This window comes from Notolepis coatsorum (genome assembly GCF_963971535.1).
Source record: "Notolepis coatsorum genome assembly, chromosome: 9".
NCBI classification, from domain to species: Eukaryota; Metazoa; Chordata; class Actinopteri; order Aulopiformes; family Paralepididae; genus Notolepis; species Notolepis coatsorum.
The window spans coordinates 109177258-109187968 of NC_140173.1; the positions used below are offsets into that span (position 1 = coordinate 109177258).

At 40.2% G+C, this 10711-nt stretch overlaps 1 protein-coding gene across 1 annotated transcript in view; it reads left to right on the forward strand.

The window, feature by feature from the left end:
* Positions 1–10468, forward strand: part of LOC311233982 (ras-related protein ORAB-1-like) — a 29919-nt gene extending 19451 nt beyond the window's left edge. The window contains exons 2-6 of the mRNA XM_084321055.1: positions 1567–1639; positions 3470–3565; positions 3994–4089; positions 8282–8413; positions 9362–10468. Of these exons, the coding sequence (XP_084177181.1) occupies positions 1567–1639; positions 3470–3565; positions 3994–4089; positions 8282–8413; positions 9362–9559 (595 nt within the window). The 3' untranslated portion in view covers positions 9560–10468. The remainder of the gene's footprint in view (positions 1–1566; positions 1640–3469; positions 3566–3993; positions 4090–8281; positions 8414–9361) is intronic.
* Positions 10469–10711: the final 243 nt, after the last annotated feature.

Sequence of the window (10711 nt, forward strand, 5' to 3'; positions counted from 1 at the left end):
TCTACAGTGCGAGCATTGAGACGAGTGACGATTACAAAACAGCTCCGCTGTTATAATAGTCCCACATTACACAAGGCGCATAAACGTCCAATCACAGTAGCGCCCGAAAACAAAGTCACGGTACCGGCTTAGGCAAGTTATACATTCAGAATCAGACAACGCAAAAAAATCAGCCAGCCATGAAGCCCATTCATTTTTATTTTGAGCAAAAGAGAGACGAGGAGAAAGAGAGGAATCCGGCTGACATGGCTTTTGAAGTGATATTCGCACGTGTTTTTGCGGGTCCAGTCCACACGGTATGTTGACAGAATTCGCAAAACACCTTATCGACTGAAGCATAAAAGTCATTGGGATACTGCTCTGCTCTGAATTTAGGGCTTAGTGGGGAATTTCTTCCGACGTTAACGACGCACCGAAGCAGCTAGACCATTTCTCCGTGTTGTGTGTAACACGCAGCGGTCCCCGCCTCCTCCCTCCTTGCAACAAACGTTCCACCCAAAAACGGAATTTCTATTTCATAATGAATTAAATAATTGTATAAAGAATTTTCAATGTTCTGTCATCTAATAATATATTCCATTACCTTTCCTATCTGTATCAAAGTCAAAATGTTGGTATCATAACAACACTACAACATACAAAAGCAGCTTGACAACCGATATCCTTTGCGTTTGATTGATTGAAAACTTTATTAACAGATTGCAGAATGGGTACAATACAGTACAGCTCAATACACACAAGTTAAGGGGATGCAGACCAGAGAAAGACTTTCGTCTTGTTTACATCAGGGTCCCCCATTTTCAATTCATAGTGTGCACACGCACAGTATAATAATGCATGAGATAAATAGTTAATAAACTCTGTGTTACTTGAACAATTTTCACTGTGCTCCTAAATTTCTTTGTGTGCTCCTAAATTTTTATTTAGATTTTATTTATTAACATTTTATTTAGGAGCACATGTGCTCCTTGGGAAAAAGGTTAGCGTAGAGCCCTATATATGGAGACATTAACATTACATTATCAAACATAGGGACGAAGACTGTAAAAAAAAGTGTCAACAATGTTTTATAATCCTTATGTTAATTTTCATAAAAATTCAATGCCCCCGAAATACAAAAAAAAGCCCCCGAAAATCAATTAAGGGGGGCAAAAAAAGCCCTTGAAAAAAAATGTTAATTTCTAACCCTGATGGCATGTTTTTTGTGTCCTTGTTTTAATTTTCATTGAAAAAAGTGTTCTCTTACAATGATGATGTGAATTCTGCAGGTGTCTGTGCCAACAACAAAGACGTTTGCTTAAATCTGTAGACTCTGATTCGTTGGCCAGAGGACTTCTGCAGCACCAGTAGGGCTTATAATAATTTAGAATGGCCTTCTGACACACATTTTGACATTTTTATCAAAATATTCCAGCCTCCTTCATCAAGGATATTGCAAGTATCCATATTGTGATTTTCATAGTTGATTTGAAGTCTTTCTCCAACCCTGCTTTAAGTGTGAATGTGGAGACATGGATGGTGATCTGTTGTTTTAGCCTAACAGGGGTGTTTCTGGTCTCTCCACAGTGACTATTTATTCAAGCTGCTCCTGATTGGTGACTCTGGTGTTGGAAAGTCTTGCCTTCTTCTCCGATTCGCAGTAAGTTTTCCTGGGATGTTCCGTACGCTCGTGCCCTTAACTCATTCAGCGCCATAAGCTGTCCCCATCTCTTAACGCTTCAGGCCAGCTTAAAATTGTAATTTTTGCGGTGTTTCACGATGTTTGCAGATCTGTGTGCGTGTGTTCTGTATTATAGCTGTGGAGACAATGGTGTGGCTCATTTGACAGACACTACTTGTAGTCCAACATGGAAGAAATAGTTTGTTTCTACACACTGTAGTTGGTAGTTTATTACACGCTAAACATCGCGCATTTCCAATATAATCCAGTATTTTTCCATAGATCGCGAGATAAAACGCGTTATGTGCAATAAGCCCAAACCGTTCTGGTTGATCCCCTGAAACCTTATACTCTCAAATCAAAGGTATATACCATGTACACATTAGGGCTGTCTTAAATACTTCGAAGCTTAGTTCGATGGGCATGGGATTCGAAAAGGAAAATAAAATGTGATTATTAAAATAATAGAGAGAGAGAGAGAGAGAGAGAGAGGTATCTCGAGAGAGAGGTATGTTCTCTCTCTCTCTCTCGCGCTCTCGCTCTCGCTCTCGCGCTCTCTCTCTCTCTCTCTCTCTCGAGATACCTCTCTCTCTCGAGATACCTCTCTCTCTTCTGTTTGTAAAACATACAAACAGAAAATGCAAATTGGCCATCTTAAAAATATTTAACTTGGTACTAAGTGTGGGATATTTCCCTGAAAGCTGGAGTGAAGGGATGATCACACCCATTTTCAAGAACGGAGACAAATATGATCCCAACAATTATAGAGGCATCTGTGTTAGTAGTAATCTGGGGAAATTATTTGGCAGCATCCTAAATTCAAGAATTATAGATTTCCTCAATGAGCACAATGTTTTAAGCAAAAGTCAAATTGGATTCCTCCCAAACTATAGAACAGCTGACCACATTTTCACCCTACACACACTAATCGATAAATATGTAAATCAAAATAAAGGAAAGATTCATGCATGCTTTGTCGATTTCCAGAAAGCGTTTGACTCAGTCTGGCATGAGGGTTTACTTTTTAAATTAATAGAAAGTGGTATAGGGGGGAAGTCCTTTGATGTTATTAAATCCATATATGAAAATAACAAATTGGCTGTAAAAATTGGAGATAAACACACAGACTTCTTCCCACAAGGCAGAGGGGTGAAGCAAGGCTGCAACCTCAGCCCCACACTGTTCAATATTTATATAAATGAACTGGCATTATTATTAGAACAGTCAGCAGCACCTGGTCTCAAAAAAAAAAAAAATCTATTAAAAAACAAAAAAAAAAAAAAAATTATAATAATCGACAGATTAGTCGACTACCAAAATAGTCATTAGTTGCAGCCCTAATGAGAACTATTCGATTTATATCCATACTAGCTGTATACACTATAAGAACTATTCGATTTATATCCATACTAGCTGTGTATACACTATAATAACTATTAGATTTATATCCATACTAGCTGTGTATACACTATAAGAACTAAGATGTATATCCATACTAGCTGTGTATACACTATAAGAACTATAATATTTATTTCCATACTAGCTGTGTACACTATGATAACTATTAGATTTATATCCATACTAGCTGTGTATACACTATAAGAACTATTAGATTTATATCCATACTAGCTGTGTATACACTATAAAAACGATTAGATTTATATCCATACTATAATTACGAACTATTAGTGTACCTAACCTTTCATGTCCCACTAGTGCTAATATTGACTGAGTAACCATACTGTTGATGTAACAGTTGCTTTACTGGCAGGATGTCTCACCCTGACTATCTTCCTCCTCTCTCCCCAGGATGACACATATACAGAAAGTTACATTAGCACTATCGGTGTGGATTTCAAAATACGAACCATAGACCTAGACGGAAAAACCATCAAGCTTCAGATCGTAAGTAGCCTAAAGACCCTCCTTCCGCTTTCTCTTGGTGTTTATTGTAGACTCTCATATGATGATTCTCTGACTGACTTCTGTATAGTGTTGGTTCTCAACAGCTGTGGACCCCCATTTGATTTTCTGAAGAGATAGTAGTTGTTGGATACGATTTATTACAGAAACTGTCCTATACTGTGGGTGGGGAAATCACTGTGGAGAGAGTGAAATGTTATTATCAGAAAAGTTATTCTTATACCTTTTGTGAAAATAATATTAGTTATTAGATGAATCACAGAAGAGTTGTATGGTTAAATTTGAAGTGGATGTTTTTGAGTCAAGATTTGGCAGAAACCTGCTTTACAGAATGCGTACCATAACAAAAAGGTTAACCTGCTTGGCAGCATTGTTAAACGTCTCTCCTACTCCTCTCTCTGTGATACCAGTGGGACACGGCAGGGCAGGAGAGGTTTCGCACGATCACATCCAGCTACTACAGAGGCGCTCACGGTATCATAGTAGTCTACGATGTCACAGACCAGGTTAGTTCAACACTAAAATATCCAATCGACCGGTCTCAAACCCTGCCCTCTTTTTATTAATCAAGGATCAAGAAAAGAGTGTGTGGTTTGAGATAGGTCAATTTCTTAGTAGGGCTGGGCGATAGGCCGACAAATTACAGATACCAACATTATGAAGTTCTATCCCTTCAGGGGATAGGCTGTTTAGTTTTGTGCCCTTTTTTTGTTGAAACATGTTACAAACATGTTTACAGAGGGCCGACATGATAGAGAATGTGGTATTTGTTTGCTGGTGTAAATATTTTTTTAAATAATTAGGGTTTCATTCATAGTTACCAAGGTAAATGTCATAATATACCATGATGTAGATTCCAGGGCCCTCATTTATCAACGTTGCGTACGCACAGATACGTGCGTAACCCGTGCGTATGATCATTTTTAAGCAAAGTGTGGGACTTATCAATTTGAACTTGTGCTTGACTTTGTGCGTATATCTACACACAGCTCGGAGCATGCGTAGCTGGCGCCCGGTGGTAGAATATGTTTACAACGGGGAAATAAGCACTGACTCAACTCAATAACTCAACTCGTTATTATTTTGCGCATAGATTGCAGAAATACGGGAACGTTTTGATTATATTTAAAAGGCTTTGCCATTCCTAAACGTAATAAGTGGAACCCCCGAAGCTGTAAGCAGAATACAAGTCATATGAACACCCACGATAGTGTTCTTCCCCCTTCCTATAAGAAAGAATAAAAAACGCATTGCAACGAGAACAGAGGTTATTTGTTGAGTTTATGTGTATACAAAACCCTTGCAATAAATGTGTCTTGAATGAATGAAAAGCATACATGCTCTGGATACAGGGCATATTATATCGTGTGGGTGATATGACTTGTATTCTGCTTACAGAATTCCACGTATTTAGTTTTACAATGTCAAAGCCTTTTAACACTGTCGTCCGTCCACGTATATACCGGTATACGTGTTTCGAAAAAGAGCGTTGTGGACCAGAGCCACGAGTATATACGTGACGAGTTGTTATTGTTTTATTCCATATTTATAACGCTTCTTAGGTACCCGATCCACTAGCCGGATCTTTTCACATATTTGATTTTCGAAACATGCAGTACCGGCCACACCCGCTTAGGGGCGCCATCGCTCCACTGCAGTATCATTATGTGGATTTAAAAAAAATGCAAATACAGTTCTGTGGGCGGATCATAGATCCTTGATTCCAAAAGAAGACCCTCATCTTGGATCAGCTTGCAGAGCGTTTTTTTCAGCGTGGAATAATGGGATTTATGATTAGCCAATGTGCATATCGATCTACCAGAATCCGATGACTGGTGAGGAAATGCTGCCGGCGATCACATGGCCTGACGGTAGGATAATATTACCCCAAATTACAGCTGGATTGGACATTGTTTTATAACGTAACGTGATCATCAATGAATGCTATATTGAACGCACACTGTATTGCTAATCAATAATAGTAATCGGCGTTCCCCGCCGCCCCCATTTCATCCATAGATGCTCTGTAATAGTCCGGATGCTACGCAGTTTGTTTTATTTCATTCGTATATATACAGCAGAAATGGCGTTTGATATAACGGCGCCAACGTTTGGCCTATTTTGCAGCCTCCTGCAGAAAAACCTAGACTAAAAGCGCGATATACCTTATATTCACGACGCTATAAAATGACAACCAACCGATGGATTTTTATTTTCTTTAAGCCATTATGAAGGCACGGTTTATGCACTCAAGTGACAAGGGACAGATAGCAATACTATAAATGATATATAAAGCTCTTAGAAAGTACATCGGTTTGTTTACAATCCGCTGTCCTCTGAGGCCTAAATCGCCGCGCCCCGTCGGTCGCCATAGTGTTAATATAAATCAAAACGTTCCCGTATTTCTGCAATCTATGCGCAAAATAACGAGTTGAGTTCTAACAAAGAACGTATTACATGCTGGGTAGGCTGATAGAGTAAACTATGATATGAATATGATATGATATAAAGGTATACTGGTCCGTCTGAGGATAGCGAGGAGTCTGATAGCCATTAAATGCCATTTGAGAATATAGGCTATTAATGCAAAGCGACGGCCTATAGCCTATACATATTATTTAATGTTTTCATAAGCATAAAGATACAACAGCTAGATTAATGATCAAGTTGGTTTACTGTATGCAGGGCTTCGCAGGGCTGTGCCATGTGTTATTAAATATGCGCACGTTACTGTTGCATAATGTAGGCTATGGCTGCTATTATATGTAATTCATATAGGCTACCTGTCATGTACGAAGGTCTAAGGACCACACAGAATAATGACTGGAGCTGGCTGCACATGAGCAAAAGCAGCCTCTCTCAGTAAATGCTTTCAAAACAATGTCCCAGGTAGGTAAAAAAGACACAACACAAGACGTTTTCCAAATAGTAAATTATGTATTTAAATGGAGGTAGGGATTTAAACCTCCTCCATGGTGCACAGGGGAAAAGGTAGGGGAGGACAAACAAGATATACATATAATACAAACAAACACTAACCACACAACCACCTGCCACGTGGTTGGCAATCTGGGAACAAAGAAAACCCCACTCTAACCATGTAGCTCACAGTGTAGGATGAATCTAAAATGGCCAACAATATACATACCCCACACAGGGTTTGGTCCACGCAGGCAGCACATAATCAATAGTCCATACACAGTGGCAATTGGTATAAACTAGCACAATGATAATCCCACACAATAGTGGCAAGCAGAGGCAACCTCACTCCACTTGGTCACTGGCAAAATGACACAGTGAGGCGCCCCGACGTGTGTGTCCTGTCAGCTACTTGTCCACCCGTCCCTCTCGAAGTGATTGCCCTCAGCTGTCACTCATTAGGCAATCAGCACTCTTCAGTGTAGGGACGGGCAGCACCTGACAGGAAGAGAAGAAGAGACAGCATCAGCTCTCATGTTCACACACACACACATACAAAACATAACATAACACTAATTATACTAATCTGATGTTCACATGGTCTTCCAAATACAGTAATAATGATAATGACCAAGGTGCTCCAGTAGCACACCATGTTACCGCGCTGCGTCGCGGGACTCCGTGCTGCGTCACGGATCTGGTTGACTCCGAGTTCGATTCCCGGACTCGCCGTCATTTGCCGAATGTCTCCCCCTGCTCTCTCTCCCGTTTCACCCTACAACTGTCGGTCATGCTTGACCAGAAAAGCGATACACGCTAAAAAATAAAGTTTAAAAAAAAAAAAAAAAAAAAAAAAAAAAATGATAATGACCAACCCACGTACGTCACACTACCTAATACCGACAATGAAATAGATTGTATGCCTCTAGTACAAATCATATTATACCCGGTAGCCAATCGAACAGAACGAATAAAGGCATTCATATTCCAGCATGGTTATAATGACACACTAACGCCAAACAGTGGTTAACGAACGGTCTTTATTAGTATTTTGAGCTGCCCAGGCAGAATTGCAGCAATGGTCTTAGGGAGTCTTGATATCTGACATCACCATGTACAAGTCCGCCAGCCTGTTATTTATCCCATAACACGGGTTGTGTCTTCTTGGTTCCGTGAACAATCTCGCTCATGGAGTTTCTCATAGTTCGCTCCGGTCAGTCCATTATTTCACATCCCATGGGGGGGGTTTCATGACCATATATGTATAATCATGCACGAGCATTGACGTAGAACAAAGAGGTATTTATCAACACGGAGAGAAGCGTAGGACCCTTGTATGCACGGTTGATAAATCCCAATATTTCTGTGCGTACACACATTCTAAATTCTGTGCTTATGTACGAACATAGAACACTTTCTAAGAATTGTTGATAAATGAGGGCCCAGGTCACTGCCCAGCCCTGATTCTTATCCTCCTACTTGATCTGTACCGGCTCTCTGGCGTGTTTTACACTGAGTTGATGGTTCATGGGTTCTCATACCTACATTTAGTAATTTAGCTGTTCTTTCTCTTCTAACTTCACAACATACACGTTCTAAATGGACCCATGTTTATTTCCTGTTTCAGTGTTCGCTCATATAAATTCAATAGCTGGCTGGAAATACACATTGCGTTGCTAGGCCTGAGCTCTTCCCCTAGCAACGCAATTCCACTGAAAAGGTCTATACTGGTTGGTCATTTGATCCGTTCCCCCCCCCCCCCCCCCCCCCCCGTCTCAGGAGTCTTTCAACAACGTCAAACAGTGGCTACAGGAAATTGACCGCTATGCCAGTGAAAATGTCAACAAGCTATTGGTTGGAAACAAGTGTGACCTGACGACCAAGAAGGTGGTAGATTACACAACAGCAAAGGTGAGAGACGGACATGACTTGAGACATGCATGTCATTCATTAAACGGTAACAAGACACGTGGTCATTTTGCTGACCTAGTGGGTGATAGTTGCACCATGCTGCGTCCTCCACCCCACTGGAATAGGTGCTTTCAGAGTACCTGGAGGTACTATCAAAGTCTGTCGGGGTGGGGTACTCTGACATCACATATTGCAGTGGGGCAGAGTGTGCAGCAGGTTGAAAACATCAATTTGTGCAGCAAAATTACCATGTGTTTAGTTCATAGTCTGTATGATAGCATGTACAACAGTGCTGTATATACAGAATCTTTATATTTACCGCATATATATCCATATTGAATATGGATCTGAATATACCTGCATATAACCCCTCTAATATACTTACTTGCATATAACCTATTATTATTATCATAGCATGTACAATAATGCTCTATATACCATATATATATATACATATAGTCCGGTCTGTACTTACCTGCACATATCCTTTTACATATCTGTAGATACTACAGATCTATATCTGTACATATCCTACTCTTATTAGTTACGCAGCTGGCCAGTATGACTACTACCATACTGTCTTTACACCTGTATCACTGCACATATTATACTACAACTCTGTACAGACATCTGATTAGCACTACACTCTGTAGTACTCATTTGTATATTTTGTACCCAGTTTAATCACCTGTACATCGTTTATTGCTACATTTGCACTCTGGTTGGATGCCAAACTTCTTTGTATTGTACAATGACAATAAATTAGAATGTAATCTATCAAAGACTGGGGGGGGGGGGGGGGGTGTACTCTAACATCACAGATTGCAGTGGGGCAAAGTGTGCAGCAGGTTGAAAACAACAAAATGGCCATGTGTTTAGTTACTCTTTAACAATGGTGATGGATCGCTTTTACCCCCTCCCCATATCTCTTCCTCTCTATTCACCCAGGAATTTGCGGACTCCCTGGGGATCCCATTCTTGGAAACGAGCGCCAAGAACGCCACCAACGTGGAGCAGGCCTTCATGACCATGGCTGCGGAGATCAAGAAGAGGATGGGCCCCGGGGCCACGACCGGCGGCTCGGAGAAGCCCAACATCAAGATCATTAGCACCCCCGTCAAGCCTGCCCCTGGAGGATGCTGCTGAGGAAGAGAGAGACGCCCCTGGTCCTCCCTCCCTCCCCCCTTTCTTTGTCCTGTCAGCCCCATCCACCACCCACCTGGTCCCATTCTCTAGGCTCCGCCATGTCCCAGCAAAACCCAACTGCAAAATGAGAGGAGGGAGAGAGTGATACAACACGTGTGTATGTATGTAAGGATGTATGTGAGAAGGAAATCAAAACGACAAAAAAACAAACAAAAAATACGAAAAAGAACAAAAAAATAAAAATACTAAATGACGTTGCCTGTATTTGTACTGTAAATACTGTAGCCGCGCTACCAAAAAGACAAAAAAAGGATCCTCCCTCTCTTATTGCAGAGGTAATAGATGATAAATAATAACAGTCATGCTAATCATTAGCTCTACCCTCTCCTGGAAGCCCCCCCCCCACCCAAAATAACTCCTTCAGAGACTATGGGTTTTGTGTGCAGGTTTATGAGAAGTGTGTGTGTGTTGCGTGAGTGTGTACGTGTCTATTTCACTGCATTCCTACAGGGGGTTTGGTATGTGTTTCAAGAGTGGTTATGTTTTCTCTTTGTAGGTATCATCTTTGTTTTTATTGGATCCCTGTCCCCTCATTATTATGTTGCTGTTTGTATCAGCATGCGTAGTTATCGCCTTTTTTTTTTTTTTGAAAGTGTTTTTTTTTCTCATCAACTTCTGCACAACAGTGTCTCACTGTCCAGCATCGAAAGTGTAGTGGAAAAATATATGTACATATACATTATGTATATATATGTAAAATCTGATTTGCCAGTTCTGTAGTACTCAATACATTATTGGGTAGTCTTGACTTTATCTCTGCATCAAATGTGTGGCTGAAGACAATTGTCATTTTCTTGCTCCAACATGTAACATTTAAAAGGAAAAATAAATATTGTACTACCAATACTGTATGAAAAGAAAGATCGGTCTGCAATTCTTGATGGGATATGTAGAAAACATGTTTTAATTATTTATTCTACATTTGTATGGAAAATCTATTGTACCAGCCCATTAACTTGGGGTATGTTTGCAAATTGGCCATTACCTGTGTAATCTATACAGAATTGCATATAAAACACTGTTTTTTTTGTTTTGTTTTTCATAATAAAGGCAACTGAATTCAGTTTCAAATGAATTCTGGAACCATTTCTC